Source organism: Chrysemys picta, chromosome 14, assembly GCF_011386835.1.
Source record: "Chrysemys picta bellii isolate R12L10 chromosome 14, ASM1138683v2, whole genome shotgun sequence".
NCBI classification, from domain to species: domain Eukaryota; kingdom Metazoa; phylum Chordata; order Testudines; family Emydidae; genus Chrysemys; species Chrysemys picta.
Window position 1 is genome coordinate 34,938,292 of NC_088804.1, and position 23,910 is coordinate 34,962,201.

Here is a 23,910-nt window from a genome sequence, read left to right on the forward strand (position 1 = left end):
CCCAGCCTCATTAGTCATCTTTCATCCATAATGAGAGATCCTCTCACTAAAAATGAACTTTTTAAACAGAGCCCTTGGCAGTTTCTCCGTGACATTGTGGGCCGTTATAGGCCGTTAACTTTGTGTTTAATTTTTGTTATGCATCCTGTGACTACTGATTAAAAGGGAAAAGATTAAGAGAATCAAATTAAACCCATTGTTTCTTCACAGATTATTGAGGACAACCCCTTAGGAACTCTGTGTCGTGGCATATTGGTCCTCAGTACATACAATGTCGGTACGTAGCCTCTGGAACTTGTAGCGGGATTCCTAGGTTTTCCTCCTTTATTTGGGCTGTTTCCCCTAGAGCAGGAAAGATGATGCTATCTATTCAGCCTGACAAGAGATTTTATCATAGTGGAAATCTGTATGGTTGGCTGCTGCATTGAACCAACCACTCATACAGCATGCAGTTAAGACTAAAAGAGTTGATAAATTTTTGTATGTCTCTGTTGTTACTGTGCTGTCCAATAGTGAAAATGCCACAAGGGAAGCATGACAAGGCTTTTGTCTTCGTACTGGAACCCAAGAATCCAGAAGATCCTCCTGTTGAATTTGCAACTGATACAGTGGAAGAGCTGTTTGAATGGTACCAAGACATCAGGAAAATCACATTGAAATCTACAGAAGAGGTACCAGTAGAAAAGAAAATTTTTGTTTTATTTTGCAGTGGATAGTTATAAAATTAGGAAATAATGAGACTTCAGCCATTTGAGAACTACCTAAGATCCCCAACCCTCACTAAAGTCTGAACCCCTGAAGCCTTTTGCATATTTATTTTACAGGACTTGGCTTCTGTGGGACTATTTACAGGCTTAAAGTAAAACACCTTGCTAATCTGGGTCTTGTTTTCTAAATGTTCAGGCCCTTTAGGAGAGTTAGCAGAACATCAGCCATCAAAGAGAATTTTAACACTTTCAGCAGAGTTCTCCTTCAAGTTGCAAAGTAGCAGCCCTGTTAGTCTGTATCCGCAAAAAGAACAGGAGTACTTGTGGCACCTTAGAGACTAACATTTATTTCAGCATAAGCTTTCGTGGGCTACAGCCCACTTCTTCAGATGCATAGAGTGAAACACAAAGACAGAAGATATTTATACAGACAGAGAACATGAAAAGGTGGAAGTACGCATACCAATTGTAAGAGGCCAATCAATTGAGATGAGCTATCAGTAGCAGCAGAAGAAAAAACTTTGAAGTGATAATCGAGATGACCCATAGAAGGTGTGAGGAGAACTTAACATAGGGGAAAAACTTGAGTCTCCTGTGCTGTATGCCTTGTGTTGTTGCCTGCATCTATGCAAAGTAGATAGGAAATACTAAAAAATGATAATAGTAGTGTTTTACATCCACTTTGCACAGGTGTAAGTTATGGCATGCCTCGTGCAAGGCAGTGGAGAACCAAGCTTGAAAAGTATTATAGTAAATCCACTAATGTGCTATCTGAGCTCCTTTGCCTAAACATCTCTTCATAATTTTGCTTCCTACCTCTGCTGTCCAGTGAATGCATTTGTAAAACACTTTCCTACTTGTGCCAATAACTTTATTATATACTAGTAATAATCTGCAGTTTGGAATTCCTCTCTTTATCTTCACCTGGGTGTTTTCCAGATCTCTGAAGATTTCCCCCCACTTCAGCTTCTCAACTCAGGGCTTTATTGACTTTGTCATCCGTGTTTTATATCGGCACTAACTGTGTCCTAGGAATGGTCTGTTTTTGTTGGTATTCATTCCTGGTTATGCATCCGAAGAAGTGGGCTGTAGTCCACGAAAGCTTATGCTCTAATAAATTTGTTAGTCTCTAAGGTGCCACAAGTACTCCTGTTCTTCTTATTCCTGGTTAGCTATCCTTAGAAGCGTACTTTTAAGAATGAGTTTACAGCACCTGGAAACGCTCCGTTGCTCGTGAAAACATTGCTTTCAAGTGAAAGTTGTATGTCTATTAGGATGTTACACTGCGGTGGATCACTGTGTGTTACAAAGAGGTAATAGCTTATATCTGCACTTCTCCAAGGCTATGTCAGTTCATAATACTAAATTCCTCTTTGCTTTTCTTAGACCACAGCACACAGTCTCTGGTCTGGTGACTGCTTCTGGAAAAACGTCTCTCTGCAGCTCCTGTTTTCCTCCTTCCTCCTGCTGTTGTGAGAATTTCTTTTGGAGATTTCCCATTTCCTACTGCTTTGTAGCCTTTTGTACTGAAGCTAGTAACTGTTCAGTATGTGACTCCATTTATACTTCCTATCCTGCAATCACTTCTTGTATCTTTTTTGTAATTTTGATCACCTCCTGCTAAATTCTACCTTCACTTGCTGCAGGGCTCTCATTGACTTCAGTGGCTTCTAATCTCCACCAGCAATGGCCATGAATAGCTGCTGCCTGCCAAAGTGAGGAGTAGCCTGGCTTCCCAACTCCCATTTGAATGGGTTGCAGGTATCCTCATTCAGCTCCCACAAGACCAAGATTTAAACCATTTAGTGTTGCAGTAGATTATGGACTTTTCAATAATGATGCCTGTTTGATCGTAAATTATTTTTTCATACCTGGAAACGCTGGCTTGCTTTGCAAAAAGTGAACTGCTGGAGCAGTGCGCTTTGCATTTGGAGGCAGCTGGAATTCAGTCTTGGAGTCACAAGAGATAGTTAATCCTGATTGAGATCATAAATAAGTGGAGAGAAACTTCATTATGCTTTGCATTTTTTTTGTCTGTGCATTTATATGAGGGGTTGAGTCAAGAATTTAGCTAGATTTATGTGGATGTACATAAAAACAGTAATTTAACTGCCAGGCTTCTTTATACGATTCCGATTCAGGAAAGTGCTTAGGCCCAGATTTTTAAAGGTATTGAGGTGGTTGCTGCACTCAACTTTGCAATGTCTCCGTCTCATTTTGAAAAGTAATTTGGATACTTAGGAACCAAAATCCTATTGAAATAAGTGTTTTTATCCAGTAAACACTGGATAAACACTGTAAATGGTTATTTGCCTCTAAGGACCTGTCTACACAGAGCAGTAATGTGGACTACAGGGGTGTGATTCCTAAAACACAATAGCGTGTTGTGCATTAATTGGTCCATGTAGACCCTGCTGTTGTGCACTAAAGGCTCCCTAGTGTGCTTTTATATAGTGCTGTTTGAAACAGCACTACATTAAAGCACCTTAGGGAACATTACAAAGAGATTACTTGTTACAATATGTACTACTATAATGAGTAATGGATATAACATAATATCCATTACTCATTACAGTATAAAAGCGAGAGACCCGAAAACCCCCAGTTATTGGAAACCTACATAAAACTCAAAAATTGCTAAAAATGAACCCCCAAAATTATATTAATAAACCCTGAAAAACAGAAGCCCTAAATATATGTCACATCCAAGTACGTTTGTGAAGTGTGAAATATGAAATCAGGGATCCGGGAATGTTTTAACATTATCATCCTTTCTTTAGAATATGTCCTAGTTTATTGTGCCATCATGTTCTACATAAGTGCAATCTAAAAATATTTTTTTAATCTTAAACAGGAGCATATGAGGAAGTACTGGGAAAAGAATCAATTAATTGCCATTGAATTATCCGACTTGGTAATCTACTGCAAACCTACAAGCAAATCCAAGGACAATTTAGGTGATTTATTTGTAATAATAAATTTTGCCTTGCCTGCTTGCATGCTGATCCTATTCAAAGGAACATTATTTGAAATTTTAGAATTGAAAATAAAATACCTCCTTTATGCACTGGGAGAACTCAGAGAGCTCATACAGGCAGGATTTTCAGTGGCAAATTGGAATTGCACACTGGAGAGAGCATTACAGTATTCAAATGATAAAATGTCAGGTAAAATCTAGTGAGTTATCAGAAGTGTTTTGAGCGTACATCTCAACCTGTCGAGGCTCAAGTCTGGGACTAAATGAGGAACAAATTACTGAAACGAGAGAGAGAAGAGACCATGAAGAAAGAGGAAAAGCTCTGAGACAAGAACAACATAGAAATGATTCATTCAGGTTTTTCTTTTCCATAGTGCTGCATTTCTGAAGTTAATAAAATGATAGTGACAAAGGGTGGGAAGCTATGCTGTCTGTTGATGGGTTGAGGAAGTGACATTGTCCTTTATGATGGAAGATGTAGGCGAAGATATGCTTTGGAACGGTGACAAATTTCCATCTGGTCTAGCCAAGCCATTCTTCCAATATAACACTATGAAGCTCACCAGATCAATGTGCACTTGGCTCCTTTTGTTTTAAGAGATGAGAAAAGGCTGTGGATGAATTCTTTTGTGATTTATGAAAAAAACTCAACCCTAAAATAGACTTGCTCTACATTATGTAATATTCTGCTGTACAATCTGATTGTCACTTACAATAAGACCCCTTGAAGCTACTGGAGTGACATGAAGATGTCTTAATGTAAATGAGAATGTGGTGCAATATCAGTAAAAATTCCTGGATTGACTCTGAAATTGATTATTTGCTGGCTTTTTGCTATTGCAACCAGATCCCTGGAGTACCCAACAAATATCCCCTTCCTGCTTAAGATTCTTTGTGAATGCTTGCAATAAGCCATCAATGTCGATAGACATTATAATTGCAGTCATTATCTGAGGCGTTGTTAACCATGGATTGCCCTCCATTCTTCCACTTACACACAGGAAAGGATGTCTTATTTAAATATGTGCTGCAGTGCTCAAAGGAGCATTATTAGCAGCGACGGGATGAGAACTGTAGCCTTCATCCAGTCCCACCACAATGAGTAATTAGAGGACTTGTCAGGCAGACAGGTTATTTTAATTTTCAGACTTGATGTTCAGCCAATTTGCGGTGTGTGCATTAACAAGAAGTCAATTATTGTGTTAAAGAATGAGGTAAAGCAAGGCTCCAGTGGAAATGGAGAATAAATGGTGGTTTCTTTCTCCTTTTTTTTGCCCTCCTCCCGCCCCTCCCCTTGTGTAGAAAATCCTGATTTCAGAGAAGTCCGTTCTTTTGTGGAAAACAAGGCTGAAAGTGTTGTCAGGCAGAAGCCTGGTGAACTGCTGAAATACAACCAAAAGGGACTGACGCGGGTTTACCCTAAAGGACAGAGGGTTGACTCATCTAATTATGACCCATTTCGTCTCTGGTTTTGTGGTGCCCAGATGGTGTCTCTTAATTTCCAGACCCCAGGTAATATTCTCATAAAGAGGAGCTTTAATTGTTTTTCATTCTTTCAACTGACCATTAACAAGTTCCCCCTCTAGTCTCTCCACCACCCTGGTCATTGTGGTTGGTATCTTACTAAAGAAGGAAAATAGATGGAAGACGGAATGTGAGTGCTTAAGAGGATTGAAACTATATGAGTTGTTTGCTTGTGATCCCAGAAAATTCATATCCTGCAGAGTTCACTTGTGGGACGTGATCCAACTCCTTTGAAATAGTCGAGTCTTTCTCTTAACTTTAAACGGTGTTGGACCGGCATGTACGGCCACAACATCAGCTGGTGTAAATCAGCATAGCTCCACTGATTTTGATAGTGACACTGATTAACAGCAGCTGAGGACCAGGCCCTCTTACCTCACAATGTAGTGGGTTGTATTAACTGAGTAATTCCATTTAATGATCAAGAGATACTAGAAGAGCTGGTTGGAGAAACTTTGGTGTCAGAAAACACAGTGCCATTAAAATTGACACACTCCATGAAATTGTGTCAGGTGCACAAAAATTTCATTTCCTGTTTCAACATTTTTGGATATGAATTGTATAGATTTTTCATTTTGAGATCACTTTCATTTTGTTTCTTAATTTTGTATGATCATAAAACTATTTTTAAAAGGTCAGAATCTAAACAAAACATTTCAATTTTGTCAAAATGAAATGTTTTGATCGACCTGGAAAAAAATTCCAGAATTTTCTTTCATGGGGAATTTTGAAATGGTCCATTTTTGTTCCTTTCAAAACCTCAAGATGTTTTCTGAAAGTAGCTTCTTCCCTCTACACAGCTCTAGCTATCAGCTTGTATTTGTTACTGAACTGATATTTTGACCAGTTCGTTGGCAAGGCAAAATGTGTTGTGTGAATGCAAGCCTCTCTTTCAGATTTCTTATCAGTGGACCAAGGACAATAGTTCTAATTTCTGAAGTGAAACATTAGTCATCACCTAGTCTTTGTGAAAGTGGCAACCAGTGGGAATGACACTAAAGAGCCATCAAACTGATACTTTATCATCCTTTTGGATTTAATAAAATGGGGAACTCTACTGTCATGACTATTTCATTCTCTCCCTAGATAAATACATGCAAATAAACCATGCCTTGTTTTCACTTAATGGACGGACTGGATATATTCTGCAGCCAGAAAGCATGCGAAATGAGGACTATGACCCAATGCCAAGTGAATCAAAGAGGAAATTGCAGATGCTTTTGACAGTGAGGGTAAATCTTTTCTTTTATAAATATATTCTTACAAGTAGTAAAGGTCTATATGACTGACTACAAAAAAAGCTATTTTTTTTCAGAGCAAGAGCTGTGACAAATTGCCAAAACATGCTTTATTTAAATGTCAGTGTTTTAGGAATAAAACTAATTCTGCCACTTTCCCTGAAATGAAATAAGTTTCTCTCTATCACGTCAGTGAATATAGAACAGAAAAAATTGAATGTATATGGTAACTATTACAAATCAAATCAAATCAACTTACATTGAACTCCACCTTAGTTCTCATTAGAAAGATCCGATTAGAGACTGGTTAGCAACAGATTTATTAGTTGAGCAGGTTTCCAATTTGACAGAAATAGATTTTTATAATGAAAAAAAGAAACTAAGCCAGAAAAAAAGTTAGCTTTAACACGATAGGGGAAAATGCAGCTATTTTTGTACACTTCATCGTTTCAGAATCTCATTTTCCATTAAGAAAAAAAGTTTATTGTTTGAAAATTACACTACAGTGGGTTCTGGCACCATCTGTAAATTGAACTTGTTTGTGTTCTCAGCTGCTATTCAGTAAGAGAGATGTCTTCCAAAATAGCATATGTTTTATGAGAAATGATGGTAAGGAACGAACAAACACTGTAACCACTTCTCACTGCAGTTTGGATGCTGACATGGGCTATAAAAGTAAAGCAAAAGAACAAATGCTTTTTAAAAAAATGTAAGTGCTAAAAGAGTACAGAACCTCACTATTATCTCGTCATCGTGAGAGTGGAACTGTGGCAGTTGAAGTGAGGCATCTTCTGTATGTTCTGTGAAAGTGTGGTGTACAGAGCTGGATTTTCAGACACTGTCCTCCATTTTTGCAGACACATTTTTGCACCCATAGTTATTTATCCTCATGATTTAGGTCACTTAGATGTTTGTCATTGATTTACAAGTGCATTTACCAGCGTGTGTAAGTAACCAGAACTATGGTGACAAATAATTGCTCGCGCCAGATTACACCTGCAATTATTTGTGCTTGCAAAAATGGAGTTCCACTTAAAATTGGGCTGAAAATTTGATTCTCTTGAATGCATATGAGCAAGAGAGAAAGAAAGAAAAGAAAGAGAGAGGGGTTGTGTGTGTATCTATATATTGCATCAAAAAAAAAATCTACCTTGAAAGATGTTCAGATTTCAAAGACAAGCACACACAAATCAGTAAATGCCAGAATTATGTTTGCCTGTGCAACTCTGATTCAGGCCCCTTGTGTATACATTGTGGTACAGTCTTTAATTATATAGTCACATACTATTTTTTCCATAGAATCTCACCTCATTCGGTGAATGGGTAGTTATTCAGTATTCATTTTTCCCTCCTCATTCAGTATGTGGCCCCAGGTCTTATTACCACATACCATACAAACCCTATTCTGAATACAGAATTAATGTCTTTATGGGTGTTTCTGAGGTGCTCTCACCATAGTATCTGAGTGCTCCACAAACACGAATGAATGAATGAATCTTCTCAACTCCCCTGTGAAATTAGATAAGGGGACTGAAGCACAGAGAGATTAAGGCCAGAATTGTCAAAAGGGTCCACTGAATTGGGTGTCAATCTTGGGACACCTGGGGCCTGATTTTTCAGAATATTTAGAATTTTTATAGCACTTCATATTCCCAGAGCACAGCTCCAGTCAAATTCAGTTGCAGTCATGAGCACTCAGCAAGGTTGCCAATCAAACCCCAAAGGTCTCGTGTTTAGCATGCAGAAAATGAACACCCGATTAGTGGCCAACAGCTGGCCACTTGCTTAGCCTCGCATAGGCACTCAATGGCACAGACAAGTGTAGAATCCAATTACCTAGGGTGGCACTCAATTTCCTTAACCATGAGACCATCCTTTTTCTTACTGCAATCCCCTGCCTCATTTCTTCCAATGACATAATAAATGAGGCAGGAGAGCTACTGACAACCACCTCCTTTGCTACAGAACCGATTCATTCCCAGAACATCGTCCACCCTCTGCATTCCCTTTCCTCTTATCCATTTTTCACTCCTCTGCATTTGAGTCCGGCACCTTCCAGCTTCTACACCATGATGCCTGCAGAGGAGTATTGAGAGCACAGGAGGTATAGCCTCCCTGCTCTCAGTTTCTGTGTCTGGTGCCACAGTGGCCCCTTAGTAGCTGGGAAAAGCAATTGCAAGCAAAGTCCTGCTCAGCCTCCCCGCAACTCTTCACTCGCTCTGTAGGGAAGGCACATGCACAGTCTAGTTGGCACATAAGAGCTGTGAGGGGATGGAGCATGCCCAGTACAGACAGAATTACTGGAGAATTTAGCTGCTAAATTCTAACAAGTCTGTTCTGAGCATGTTATTTTTTTTGGAGGCTTATAACTTGGCCATATTGGCACGTATTTTCACAAGGATGTCAATGGACACCTCCCTGACAGCAGGAAAACCCCTTGCCAAGTCTCTGCTCCAGAGTGTGGAGTTGCTAGAGCTTCTTAATGAAATGGTTAGAAGAGGTTTGTTGCTTTTTTTTCACACGGACAAAACATCCTATTTTTCCCTAGTCTCATTTCGGAAATGGCTGAATCATTTTAGCTGAAAATTAGAAATAAACAAGCAAGCCACTCCTCCCCATCAGCCCGAGGCAGATACTCAGCATGGAAAATTTTAGCTTGAATGCTTTACGCTTGGAGTTATGCCAAGTTATAAGCAACTGAAAACAGGATTTTACATTGGAAAGTGTAGGGCAACCTTAACTATAAGTGTTGTTACCTGTGCCAGTGATACATGTGCGTGTTTGTAAACATATATATTTCTACACACATATCTACCTAGCTATCTATACTGGAGAGAAAGTGCTTATATGCGTGCTCTCTTGAGGACTATTTGATAAGAAAAATAGTTCGTCTTTTTCAGTGGCCATGTTTAATAGTTTTGTAGACCACTAGCAATACATAAATTGCAGTGCCAAGTTTTTTTTCAAATATTGGTATAACCTATTGTCCCTTTATAGGTTTTAGGTGCTCGCCATCTACCTAAACCTGGCAGAAGCATTGCTTGTCCATTTGTAGAAGTGGAAATTTGTGGGGCCGAATGTGATAATAGCAAGGTCAAGACAACTGTTGTGAGTGAGTATCTGCACAACCTTCTGGGTGGGAGTGGAGTTATACTTGCAGTGCACTAAATAAAATTGGTCGAGGACATTCATCATGCATGCTATCTATAATTAAGGTTAAAATTTTGTCACGATTATTTTTAGTAAAAGTCACGGACAGGCTACGGGTAATAAACAAAAATTCACAGAAGCTTGTGACTTGTCCGACTTTTACTTTTAAAAATAATGGGCGGGGGGAGGGTTTGACATCCCCTGGGCTGAAGCGGAAAATGTCATGGAGGTCTCTGAAAGTCACGGAATCCGTGACTTCCATGAAATAATATGTTCCTTATCTATAATTTACAAACATCATATACTAGAAGGATAAGGCGACTTTATTGCTCTTAACTGATGATTCATGTAATGATACTCTAGTGCTTGCCTTAGAGCCTTCACTATGTGTCAAAATCAGGCAGAGAAACATGCAAGTGTTAAACTGTGTTAGGTTCATAATAAGGTGCATTTCTGTTAAGTTTCTGGCTGTGTGTAATTTCCATATTTTTAAATTGCTTGGTAAGTTGAAAGTGTCTCTGAAGATGCTATATGCAATATTGAGAGCTCTGTGTCGCTTGAAAGCTTGTCTCTTTCACCAATAGAAGTTGGTCCAATAAAAGATATTACCTCACCCACCTTGTCTCTCTGAAGATGCTAGTCAATTTCTGAAGGTGCACTCCAAGCAGAAAGATTCTAAGGTCTTGAGGCTATTCTATTTAGGTTTGAGTTCAAAGATTAGATAATTTCTTTGGCAATATCTTGGACAAGAAGAGTGGTAATACAGCAATGGAGCATGCAAAGTACTGTCCTCTTGATCCAGAGCCCAACATGCAGATGACACCACAAAACTCCACCAATGAGTATGCAAACTGGATAGTTGCATATCTGTCTACTTGGTATGTTTCATGCTAGTGTCTGTTTTTAAGCTCAGACCTGCGTCTTGTTTTTCATTAATACGTGGCAAGCAATTCACCTTTTAAAAATAGATGTCCAGGGAGGTTTGTTTATATAAATATATTAAATATGAAGAAATGTATTTAAATTTAGATTTTTCTGTAATAGATTTTTTTCGCCCCCCCTCAGAACTTCTTGAGTGGGCATACAAAAACAGGTGAGATAAAGCATTTCAGACTTCATGTATAATCCCAGCATGTGCCCTTGGATATACAGCATGAAGGGAAGTGATTGCATCGTATCAGAAAAGTTTTCTTTTCGTTCCAGATGACAATGGCCTTAACCCAGTTTGGGCACCCTGTCCAGAGCAAGTGAAGTTTGAAATTTATGATCCTAACCTAGCGTTTCTGCGCTTCGTTGTTTATGAGGAGGATATGTTCAGTGACCCCAACTTCTTAGCACATGCCACTTTCCCCATCAAAGGAGTCAAATCAGGTAAAGATCAATAGGGTATTATAAAGTGTTAAGCAAGAAACATGGTCTTTAGAACTGCTAGTACTGTGCATTTGCTCTCAAAACTTAGGTAGTAAAGGGCCCATCTTGCTGCAACACACCTTGGGAGATAGCTACTGTAAATTGAAAATACCACACCCTCCCTCTGAACTAGGATGTCAGGCGTGTTGGAAATAATCTTTTAAATGAATCACCCACCACCAAATTGTTTTTCATTCAAGAGAAGTTACATAGAACCAGTTGTATCAGCAACGAGAAAGTGAGTATGGAACTACCTATTACTGCAGTATGATCAGTTTCACGGTGGGAAGTAAAGGCAGCTCCTGCATTCTTGGTCCCACTAGTTTGAGACTGATGGATTTAAATCTGACCCTCTGGATTAGGAGAGAGCAAATGCCAAAAAAGGATCGATGTTCTCCACCCTGCCCAACACCCAGTTATAGGTTTATTTTGGAGAGGTAACAGTATCAGCGGTGCAGTGTTTGTGCCTACCTTCTAATGATTTGATTATGGAATGATTACTGTGATTTAATTCATTTTGCCACAGTCTCCATTTCATTAATGTGATTGTGTGCCCAGAATGAGTTCTGGAGAGATCACTGCTTAAGATTCTTCTGCTATCTTGAGTTCTACCTTTGTTTTTTTAGCTGATCCAAATGTGGGCATCCCTTGAGTTAACTTCTGATTTCTCCAGGCCTGGTTTGATTTGCAGGGCTGTGGGAAAACTTTGTCACCCCATCTCTGCCTGCTGCTTCCTTGTAAACTTCAAAGCTCTGTCTGCTCCAAGGAATGGAGCAGGTGAGCAGAGTGGAAGGAACTACCCAGTCCCATGCATGCTTGCCCCCAACTGCAAGCAACCCTTCCTCCTTTATTTTAATTACCTCTGTGTACCCTCTCCCCAGGTTTTAGGTCAGTACCTCTCAAAAATGGTTACAGTGAAGATATAGAGCTGGCTTCCCTTCTGGTTTTCTGTGAAATGCAGCAAGTTCTGGTAAGTGCAAAGCCACTTCCTGTGTGTTACACTTTCCTCATCACTTCCGCTACGCCCAGAGCATGGGTCAGTGAATTCTTTGTGGTAACCAAGCGGTGACAATTCAACTCACATATTTCTGCCTGACACTGTGTGACCCTTAAGTCTTTCATACTGGTTCCTGAATGTTCATTAACCTGAATTCAGTTGCTCGCTGTCTGGGTGGAGAGATGTCTCACTCTTTTTAAAGAATATTCTGCTCATGCAGCAGCATTGCTGCTGGCCTCCTTGACTGGAATGAAACCAGGTAGAATTTAATTCTCTGGCAGTAGGAAAGAGCCCTTCTCAAGCTTATATGCCCCTCTTGGAGGTGAGACTCACTAATATTGAAGCCTCACTTGGCGGTAGATACTCAGGACAGAATATATTCCTTCTCTGGTCTTCAGAATCAATCTCTGGAAAAAACAGAAGGCTTTGCCAAAGAGCAAAAGTAAAAACAATAATTGCCAGTATTTTATAAAAACCAGAGACCCAGCACTGGATCCCACTGCAGATAAACCTGCCTCATTTAAGCCTTCACAGAACATCTGTTTGTTTGAAAGACTAAAATTTTGTGTGCACATAATCCTCTTCTTGGAAAAAAATTACAAATCCCTAGTCAAGGAATCAGCCAGGCAGATGGATGAGCCACAAGCAATGAATTACTGTTGGTACCCAAAGTTATTGCATACAGTACTTTAAACCAGATCCATCCTGTGTAGTTAGTGCTCTCTCCACCTTCCAAATTTTCAAGTCGCAATTCTCCAGGCTTGACAGACACTCTATGAAACAAGTGAGATGCTAGGGACTCAAGGTGATCTCCCACATACTGCAAATTTCAGAGGAAAAAATACTCTGTTTCTGCTTTACATTGGTGTAAGCCCATTGGAGTTGATGGAGTGACTCCAAACCCACGCTGCTGTAACTGACACCAGAATCTGGCCATTGCATTTCTTACAGCAGAACACTATGTGCTTCTTGTCAGTAAGTCATTGGGTCTCTGGAGGGATTTAGTCCTGCAGCTACGTGGACACTGAATGGGAAGGTATTGCACTTAGTCATGCTCAGTTTCACAGGAGAAGCAGCAGATTGGGAAGAGTTGGGAAACACCCTTTTCCAAGTTGTGTAGAAAGTCTCACGAGACCCCCTGTGCAATGACTGTATGCAATCCTGTCACAGCTTCTTGGCAACCATTGTAGCTTTCCATTACCCACTGGAGAAAGGAGAGAAAAGAGGAGTTGCAATGAGAGGGTCTGAGGGGAAATAAGAGGTCAGGAATGCAGGATCATGAGGGGGAAGGAAGGATCCCGAGGAAGAAAAGGGGTCATAGGTGAGGGATCGCAAGAGGGGGAGAGGGTCATAAGATGAGACTTGTGTGTATAAATAAATATAATGTATATCCTTTAAAAAAAAAAAAAAGTTTTCAAACCCGTAAGGTCTCAAATCCCATGGGGATGAGCCTGGCATAGAAGGCTAGATAGAACTTTGTGTTGCCACCTCCTACAAACCCCCCACTGATAGTGACTCAGTGCCTTACAAAGTGATATCCATGCTCAACATGTAAATATGCTGAGAATCTCTGGTGTCTGTGATTTTCTTCAAAAAATCCAACTCGTTATTTGCCTGGGGCAGTGGTGTCTTTTAAAGTGTTGTTCATAGCAGCCCATGCACCTCCCAACCTTCTCAGCAGCAAGTCCTTTGACTATAACACATCTCAGAGCCTCAGTCCCCTTTCTTCCAGCTTGGTAAACCAAAATTAAGATGCAACATAAATGTATATTTACAATGATGAAACCTCAGGATGCTGATGCAGTGGCGGGAGAAATTTCAAATGTTTTTTTGTTTTTTTGACAGTCTATAGCGAATGAAGACTTGCCATGGTCATTAAACTTTTAGAACCTTTGCCAAAACAATCTAGAAGCATCATAAAAATGATCAAGGTCTTTTCCATCTGTTATGCTGATTTTTAAAAAAATCCTCCATAAAATGTTCTAGTTTAATAACAGATCTGTTTATACAGAAATCCCATCTGCATACACTTGGAGAGAAAATCTAAAATTATGAAAGGGCTTGCAGATGGTTTTGAAATTTGTTGAGACATAGAGATGCAAAAATGTTGTAACAGTGTGTAAATTATCGTGTCGGCCCTTATCCAGTTCCAACTGAAATTAACTGGAGTCTTTTCATATAGTCTGGAAATGTAAGTGTATTAAGAAAGTTTTTAAATTTAGAAGCATGTCTTATTTGCTTGCAAATTTGATTTACTTGCTGTGGAAAGTATGACTGTTTTTGAAGCATTTTCGGATTATAATCAGTTTAGCTGGCATTTGTATTTTAACAGAAATTCCCAAAGGGTCCACCTTAATCTTACTTTTGAAATCCAGCGTTGGTGGATACAGTTATTTGTGAGAATAAATGAGGGCATGTAGATGTCTAAGTGATCAGCAATTGGCCATTTGCATGTCTTCATTTATGACTGAAGGAGGCAAGATTGGTTCCCTTTAAAAACGAGACCCTTTATTCCATATTTATAAAATGCGTAGTTTGTAGGGTAGAGCAGAGAGGCTGTGCTTCAGCTCCTTGACATCCCCAGAGAGGGAGCTGCAGCAGGGTTTCAGCTGTAGTGCAGGAGGATGGGTGTGCGTGTGTGTGTATATGTGTCCGTGATTTTAGTTTGCTAACCTGGTAAGCATGTCGCGAAGCCCATCCATTGTTTCAGGCATCTGGGGAGCCAGTGGGCTGAGGAGTGAAAGGAGCTTGATTATTAGTATGTCTGCTGTAACAGTGCCTTGCTTACTGATGGCATGTTTCTTTGTTGGTGTGGGATGTTTTGATATTACATATGCCAAGATTTATGCAGATGGGTAACTACGCAGATGGGTAACTACACAGATGAGATTACGCATATGCATAATGTTTTAAAATAGTCCATAAATAGTTCCCGGTGTCAAAGGGGTGTTATGTGATTTCCTGTTTGTTTTGTGAAGAGTTTTGGAGCCCTTTTTATAGAATATGACATGCAAGTACAAATGCAAATTAAAGGCCTAATCCTGCAGACACTAAGGGTAAGTTTACATTGCAGCTGGGACCCCTCAGCCTGGTAGACAGACCCACTCTAGCATAGTTCCAGCTAGCGTGTGAAAAATAGCAATGTGGACGTAGAGGCTCGAGTGGCAGCTTGAAGTCTCCAGCCCACCTGACCCCCTGGGTCTGAACTTGGGTGGCTAGCCCGAGTCTCTGCTGGAACTTCAACCTCTGACGTTATTTTTAATGTACTAGCTCGAGTCCCACTAGCCAAGTGTATCTGCTGCGATTGGGAGGCTCGTTCCTGGCTGTAGTGTAGACATATCCTAAGGGGCAGATGCTTCGCTAGTATAAACTGTCATAGCGGCAGTGAAGTCAGTAGAGCTATGACAGTTTACACCTGTGACGGATCTGCCCCCCTAGCCACAGTACTAATGGCCATGAATGGTCCCATTTAATGTTTGGTGTTTGAAGAATCTGATCTTTCCTTTGCAGTTTAATAAGAAACTCCTTTGGAAGCAGACTTAGTAATAAGCCCCATCCTTGGTAGTGTTTGCATACTGGGCTCTATCAGATGTAACCTTCAAAAATTAAAATTTCTTTCCAGTGTTTCAAGGCTACTAGAAGATAACTGCAGTCGTAACACACCGCTTCCTCCCCTTCTTTCCTCAGCATGCCTGTATACTTCATGGAATGCTTTCTCTGTAATCCATTGATTTCTCACTGATCACCATGGTGTGTGAACGCCTTACCTTTTTTAAAAAAGCTTATTTTTATGAGCATCTTTTTTTCAGTGTTTTCTCAGTTATTTATTTTGTTTCCAGATGTGTCTTATAAAAATGAATTTACAAACTACTACTTAGAAAAATCAAGGAACAATAGCTTGTGTAAGACATTGAATTGGTTTCTGATGTTCTTTTCCTCTTGAAGGAAAGCGAAGAGGAGCTTTATTCATCGTGTCGGCAACTTCGGCAGCGCCAAGTAGAACTGAACAACCAGCTGTTCCTGTATGACACTCACCAGAACTTAAGGAACCCTAACAGAGATGCCTTACTAAAAGAATTCAGTGTGAATGAGAACCAATTACAAATGTACCAAGAGACATGCAGCAGGAGGTAGGTTGAACCTCTTTATTCTGCCCAGGGCCCCCCCCCCAAAGGCTCCTCATATCTAAGGGGTCCTGTTTGGAACAAAGGCTTCAGCTTTATTAAGATAAGATAATTTCTGACCCACTTGGCTTGGATCAGAAGCCATGCTTCACTCTTGTAAAGGGAGTTTGAGCTGCCACTGAACCAGACTCCAGCAGACATGACGATGAGTCTCTTGGTCCCAGTGACTCACTGAATGCCACAATCTTTGGAGCTTAGACCCTTCCCTACCATCCAGCTCAAACAGCCAAATAAATTACCCACCATAAAGACTACATAGTGACATAAACATACTGGAACATGTGGGACCAGAACATAGTTCTGGTTTGACCCAAATACCGATGAAAACGCAATGGTTAGTCTTAGCGACAACATGGAACTGTCAGTTAAATACCCAGACTCTATCCTAAGGAAAAAAGACCCCTTGCCCTAAGCCTTGCCCCAGCTCATGGCTGGGTACAGGGAGAACAGGACCTTCCTGCAGCAGGAGGAGATCCTGAATGGATCTTTGCTCCTCCCCCAGCCTAAAACGGGGAGAGGGGTCAAATCCTTTCCTCCCAGCCAATCAGAGGCCAGTCTTTCACGTCTCTTTAGAACCAGAGAAATGACCAATGCCACAGCTCAATGCAGAGCCAGGTTATGATTGGTCAGTAGGAGCAAGGTGCTGCTGGCATTCATCCAAGGAAAACCCAGCTGGCAACTATCCTACTATCCTATTCCTTGGAGGTTTTTAAGGCCCGGCTTGACAAAGCCCTGGCTAGGATGATTTAGCTGGGAATTGGTCCTGCTTTGAGCAGGAGGTTGGACTAGATGACCTCTTGAGGTCCCTTCCGACTCTGATATTCTATGATTCTACCACCCTGTGAGTCTGTGGTGGAGCTAAAGGTGGGGAGCTGAGGTTAGTTAATATTATGGGCTAGTGGTAGGAGCAAAGGACTGGGAGTTGATTCATGAGTTCTATTCATAAGTCCACATAACTTCTGTGTACTGGTGAGTCTTTGTGTTCAGTGGGGATGATATTTACTCCCCTCCTTGGGGTGTGGTGTGTTTTTGAGATTCCTGGATGGAAGGTGCTGTAAGTATATGTTGTGATAATTATAAGCACACCCCAATAAACACTTATCTTGTAGTGTTTGTGGAAATTGGAATATTTGGGGACCAAATATTTAAAGATGGGAAAATGGATGTTCCTACAAGGACCAGCATTTCAGCATGCAAATAGAGAAATATGAAAGTAATTCATGTGTGCATTTTTGTGGGAATGTCCATGACATTGTTCTTTGAATTTTTTGGCTCTTTTTTTAATTCAGTATGTATACAAAGCTTGAAGTGCCATATATATATTGTTACTGTGTTCAGATTTTAATTTAAAGAAAAGAAACGGAAGTACATAATGTTGCTGTTACACTAGTTGCTGTACGGTGCTAAGTGAGTTGACCCAATTGTTGACTTTAATTTTCTTTTTCTTGAAGATTAAAGGAGAAGAAAGTCAGTAACAGCAAATTCTACTCCTAGAGAAGCTATTCCTTTTGGTGCACCTTTTAGAAAGTCACTCAGGAAGAGACATTAATTTACCCTGATCGTCGTACTCAGTGAAGGTCTCATCAGGCTGAATTTACTAAGAAGAAAGATGGGTTTCCTAATATTTTCTTGTTATGGGAGGAACTATTTTCATTGTTGTTTAATTTATCTTCTGTACAAAGCATACACACAGTGCAGGCTAGATTTTCTGCATATTCAAGTTATTATTCGGATCCAGTATCACAAATCTTAGAGTAAGAAGGAAACTAAGGGTCAGCTTTTCACAGCTACAGGGTGTGCAAACAACTTGCATGCATTTGTGCAGGCCCTACTTACCCTTAAAAATACCCAAAGTGCAAGTACAAATCATCTACAGTATTTGTGTGCACAGGACACAAGTTAGGCATTCACAACTATTTGCACACACACACGTTAATAATCTGACTCCTTATGATTGACAGATAATAGGTTTAATTTATTAAATGCTGTAAAAGCACTTTTACAATATGATTGTGACATCAGATCCAGCAGATTGTATCCCCCACACACAAAATATTCTGGGTAATGGATGGTTATGCTGTATTTTCTTCTGATAGATTTTCTTGTTACATTTTTTAATACCAGTGAATTAGTTAATTTTCTAAAACTAAATGTACTCCAAGATTGTAGATGGGTTATTTGTTGGATTCTATGAAAAACTTTAAAAAAGAGAAATACGACATTATTTTGTGTCACGTAAATCAGCTCCGTCAAGGCGGTGCAAGAAAATATTTTTAATACATAAGGTAGGAGCTATCCTTTGCTCCTAGAAAGGAAAGGTATTTTAAACTGCAGTTGGATAATTTACTTTGGTGTAACATCGTTTCTCATATCCTTCCAGCTGCTAATCTGCATACAAATGAATTATTTGCAAACTATCCATCTGTAGTCTTGCAGACCTTCTTACAAGATAATGTCAAACAGGACTGTTTGTTTTTTTAATGTTGTCTGTTTTCCCAAAATATATTTAATCCATAACATAACTGTGCAGAAATACAGACAGATACATTATCATTATGGTTTCAGTCACTAGTAGGAACATAGAAGTTATAGATGGAAAAAACCTATTAGATCAGCAAGTTTGTTTCCCTGCAAGAACAGAACAGTCTTTGGATGATGTATCAGATACCAGACATCTTAATATTTGTATGCATTGATTCTTCATGTTAGCAGCACATTACTAATTAATAAGAAACGACTAGTCACAGTATCCATATGTGGGTGGAGTTTTGCAATCTATGTTTGAATGTGCATTTCAAATAAGTATAGAAGAGATTCTTTTCTTCTAAATAATTGCCCAAGGCTTAAAGTGATACATAGTGCTGGATCTCTCACCACTGAAATCCTGTTTGGGTTTGGAATTCATTGCACAGTGAACTGCCTCAGCGGTTTTCAGTTTTCCTTGCTCCCCTTACTACCACTTCTGCTGATCTGCTGTCAATTCAGTTAATTGATTCCACTATGCATTCACAGATGATATTTCAAGGAGCACCCTTGAGGTTTTAGTTATTCCTGAAAAACAGTCCTGTCTCATTTAACTTCATATGAAAGTGCTATAGCAGAGAGTCAGGAAATACTAGGGTTGGGCTTCGAATTTCCCTCTGCATACAAACTCCCTGAAGATGTGGGCTTCTCTTGTACATTTTTTGGGAATTAAATGCCAGGTACTGAATCCAAAAGATGAGAGAGGAGAGTAGATTAAAGGCAGCTCTCTACTCTTCTCCTTCCTGATAAGTCAAAAAACTATTCCGTCCCCAAATGGAGTTGGGATGCACAGCCTGGGACTAAAAGGAAAGAACTTTTTGCATGTAGGTTCAGATTTCTTCCCCATCCTGCTTCCTGCCAAATCACCACCACAGACCGTATTGCCTAGGGGCTGCCATGGGGGAGTTTGTTTGATGCCAGGCAGCCAATTAACAGGCAGGACAGGAAAGAGAAAATTCCAGAAATCCTTGCATGCCAGACCACTGTGTGCCTGCAAAGTTCTTTCTTACAGGACATCCACTTCCCTTAAAAAAAAAAAAAAAAAAACCTTTGAGCAGCTCCTGGAGCCATATGTAAGGAAACACCCTGGCTATGCTGTGTTCTCATTTCTCAGGGAAGTATTTTGGATATAGCGTTTTGACTACTAGAGCCTTGAGGTGAGAGATTCTCCTTGGACAAGAGCCCAATAATTTTCTACCAAAAATTCAAAACTAAATAAAAAACATCAGCTGTGGTTTCTGGACATAAATTGTCCATGTGGCATAATTGTCCTGGCTTCTCTCATTGTTATAAGCATTGCTGCCACAGAGCACCATGTGTATGATGAATCATACTGTTCTCTACTACTGCTGTGTAAATGTTTATGAATTAGCACATTGCATCGCACTTCAAAATGTCCCATACAGATTCTCTGCACATGTGCTATGTTAAACTGGTTGTGAGAAGAGCCCTTGAATGTATGTTTAAGTTCAACTCATTTTACAGTGAGCTACTTTTCCAGAATCACTCTTCCCAAATATTGTACTATACTTGGAAGAAAAAGAGTTGAATTACCAATTTTGCAGGCATTCAAGACCTGGTCAAAATTGAGCAATAGTTCTTTCTATCCTAATTTCTTTCTATCCGAATGTTAGAGCACTTTCACCCAAAAATCTCTGGATACTTTGCCGGGGTAAACTCCATGTCTGTTCTTTCATGGCTTTGAGACTGTTATGATACTGTTGATATTGATGTATGTCAGATGTTATTCATCCTAGAGGTGAAGTCTGACCAAGACAAAACTGAAGGCTGTATCTACTTGGAAGGACAGTAATCCTGATGTTCACCAAACATTAAATTAGGGAACGAATTTCTGCGCATGCAGTTTCCTTAATTACACAGGCAGATGCCCTTTGCATGAGCACATGCAGTTACCTGCTCATGCGGTAAATTTTATGTCACTTGGGGTCTTTCAATCAAGGCTGGAAGTCTTTCTAACAGATCAGTTCTAGTTCAGCTACATGTTGCTGGGTGTGATGCAGGTGAAATCTGTAGCCTGGGTCATGCAGAAGGTCAAACTAGATGATCTTAATGGCCTCTGCTGGCCTTTAAATCTATGAATATAGTTTACCTCCTCAGAAATAATAGAAATTTACTGATTCTCATCACATGACTATTTTAGCCAATCAGGAGCCAAGATTTCCTTCTCCTATGTAACAACAGTGTTTATGGGCACGTCTACATAGCATCTGAGCCTGAGCCTTCCAGCCCAGGTCCACAGACGCATGTTGATGGGGCTCACACTAGCTCTCTACAAATAGCTGTGTAGATGCTGCAGCTTGGGCTGGAGCTCAGAGCAACCGTGGCTTGGGCTGGGAAGCTTGCTTTCAGATTCAGTGCACACTTGCCCTATGTGCAACCTAAGCTGTTAGTTTGGTTTTGATGAGTCCCAACTCCATTTCTATTTAGTGCTAATCTACATTCTTAGGTCCCAAGCGCACGCTTAACTGAAGCATTAGTTATTCCATTGACTTAACGGAAGTGCTTTTCTGGATTGGGATCTTAGTCCTTGGAATCAAACAAACCTCCCAGAGCTACTAAAGATAAGGATTTCTGCCGTGTGTGTAAAACACCAATGCTTAGAACAATGTTCCTTGAGGATCATGTTATATATTGTTAGATTAAACAATCTGGTATATTGTTGAAAATGTGGGAACTTTTTCAGTAATTAGAAAATAATGAACATTTTTGAAGGAAAATGCATTGTTGTTGTTTTTTTAGGAGCAGAGGGTGTAAAAACCGAGTCAGTTCTCTGGGAACTGGGGTGGAGGTAATTGAAATTTAATTTATTTTTTTTAAATAAATAAGTATATATGTGCATTAAAACTGTGTGTGTATGTAAGTGTGTGTGCGTGCATTGATATCTGTTACTTTTGTGACAGGTTATACAGCTGCCATAAATTCTCAATGAATCTCTAGTGTGTTAAGTTTCTTATTTATAAATGGTTTCAGAGTAACAGCCGTGTTAGTCTGTATCCGCAAAAAGAAGAACAGGAGTACTTGTGGCACCTTAGAGACTAACCAATTTATTAGAGCATAAGCTTTCGTGGACTACAGCCCACTTCTTATGCATCCGAAGAAGTGGGCTGTAGTCCACGAAAGCTTATGCTCTAATAAATTTGTTAGTCTCTAAGGTGCCACAAGTACTCCTGTTCTTCTTATTTATAAATATCAGCCTCACTGCTTCATCTCTTTAAAGATGTTTTGAGCAGGAAAGGAGGGACATGTCAATTGTTGACATAGTTTAAGCACTAGAAATTTTAATGGCATTTCTTCTAAAATGTCAATAGATACTTTTTCAATTTGTAGCTGTACTTCTGGTAATTCACATTCAGGAACACAAATAATGTACTAAATTTTGGAAACACTGTGGCACAGCATGCAAGTTAAAGTAATACCTTAATTCTTCTTCGAGTGCTTGCTCATATCGATTCCAATTAGGTGTGTGCGCGCCGCTTGCACGATCGTCGGAGAATTTTCTACCCTAGCAATACCCGATGGGTCGGCTGTGGAGCCCCCTGGAGTGATGCCTTCATGGCGCTGGATATATACCCCAGCCGACCCAGCACCCCCTCAGTTCCTTCTTACCGCCCGTGATGGTCGTTGGAACTGTGGAGCGTGGCATAGCTGTTCTCCACTCTCCCTAGCTTTACTCGTTAGTTCTTGTAGATAGTTGCTGGTTATATTCTTTAGATAAGTAGTTTGTTGTTAATAGTTTGTAGAGTAGTTATAAATAGTTAGCGGGGGTTAAGGGGGCTATTATCCCCCCTTTTCCCCCCGGCGTGCAGCCGGGCTCATGTCCAAGGCTCCTGGCTTTAAGCCGTGAGCGTCCTGTGCTAAGCCTATGCCAATGGGAGACCCTCACGACTCTTGTCTGAAGTGTTTAGGGGAGTCTCACCAGACGGACAAGTGCAAGATCTGCAAGGCTTTCAGGCCCAGGACCCAAAAGGAGTGGGACTTTAGACTTAAGCAGCTCCTTATGGATGCGGCACCTAGCCCAGATCTTCCTTCGGCGCGCCAAGTCCCGGCACCGAGCGCCTCGGTGCGCAGCGCCCCAGCGGCACCCTCCGGTACTGCACCGCAAGCTGACGCAGATAAGGCCCCACGGCACCGTCCTCCCTCGGCACTGCGTCCGCCGCAAGCCCCTCGGCGCCGTTCCCTGTCTCCAGGGCATAAAAGACCCTGCAAGACCCAGGACGCTGCCGTCCAACAGGCACCGGCTCCCCCCGCACCGGTGGTAGAGCCGCGTCCGGCTTCTGCGCGCCAGAGGGTGCAGGCATCGTTAACACCGTTGACTCCGGCACCGGGTGTAGGGCCATTGAGTCCGGTGCAGACTGGCTCACCACCTCGTCCTGTGGTTGAGCCCTGTCTCCCTTCTACACCGGAGACCTTTGCAACGGCGAAAGACCTCATCACCCTCACGGAGCCGGCGCCATCTCAACCCGCAGCACCGCATGCCCTTCGTACTGTGCAATCCAGGGGCAAGCCTGCCCTGATATGCCCTCCATCTCCGAGCGTGGACTCGCGGCACCGTTCCTGGTCTCGGAGCAGGTCGCAGTCCCAGCACCGATCTCCATCTCGGTGCCGGTCGTACTCGCGGCCCAGATCTTCCTCCCGGCACCGGTCTACTTCTCGGCACCGACTTGAGCATCGGTACCAGTCGGAGTCCAGCCGCAGTTCCTGGCACCGGTATGAGCGCCGCTCCCGTTCGCGAGGCCGCTCCCGGCACCGAGTGTACAGACGGTCTTCGTCTTCGCGATCCAGATTTGGATCCCGGTACCGGCATGGCCATCGGCACCGTTCTCGATCCCGGTACCGCTCACCGGCACCGCAGAGACTGCTCACCTGTGGACCGGCACCGCTCGGCACCGTATCAGGACGAGCCCCTGCAACCACGCTCAGCACCGCCCTGGCCCTCAAGATCGGCATCTCGCTCGTCGGAAGGGGCTTCCCAATCGGCATACCCTGCTCAGGGTCAGGCTGCAGACGACTTCGGTCATTGGCAGGAGGGGGCAGAGGACCCTAGACAGGACCCTGCACATTGGTCTTTCTGGACCGCAGGGGCATATCACCAAGCTCAAGGGGCTCCACCAACGGCCTCTCGCTTGGCACACTCTGAGCCCAGGGTTCCTGAGGCCACCATCTCCCATCCTTCCACCCG

At 41.4% G+C, this 23,910-nt stretch overlaps 1 protein-coding gene across 3 annotated transcripts in view; it reads left to right on the plus strand.

The window, feature by feature from the left end:
- PLCG2 (phospholipase C gamma 2) overlaps positions 1-19,730 on the plus strand; it is a 116,764-nt gene extending 97,034 nt beyond the window's left edge. For all 3 annotated transcript variants that reach the window (XM_065567267.1, XM_005292307.4, XM_042852125.2), the window contains 10 exons: positions 211-277; positions 514-671; positions 3,562-3,664; positions 4,987-5,196; positions 6,295-6,440; positions 9,444-9,558; positions 10,800-10,967; positions 11,888-11,976; positions 15,949-16,133; positions 17,639-19,730. In XM_065567267.1, the coding sequence (XP_065423339.1) occupies positions 211-277; positions 514-671; positions 3,562-3,664; positions 4,987-5,196; positions 6,295-6,440; positions 9,444-9,558; positions 10,800-10,967; positions 11,888-11,976; positions 15,949-16,133; positions 17,639-17,681 (1,284 nt within the window). In that variant the 3' untranslated portion in view covers positions 17,682-19,730. The remainder of the gene's footprint in view (positions 1-210; positions 278-513; positions 672-3,561; positions 3,665-4,986; positions 5,197-6,294; positions 6,441-9,443; positions 9,559-10,799; positions 10,968-11,887; positions 11,977-15,948; positions 16,134-17,638) is intronic.
- Positions 19,731-23,910: the final 4,180 nt, after the last annotated feature.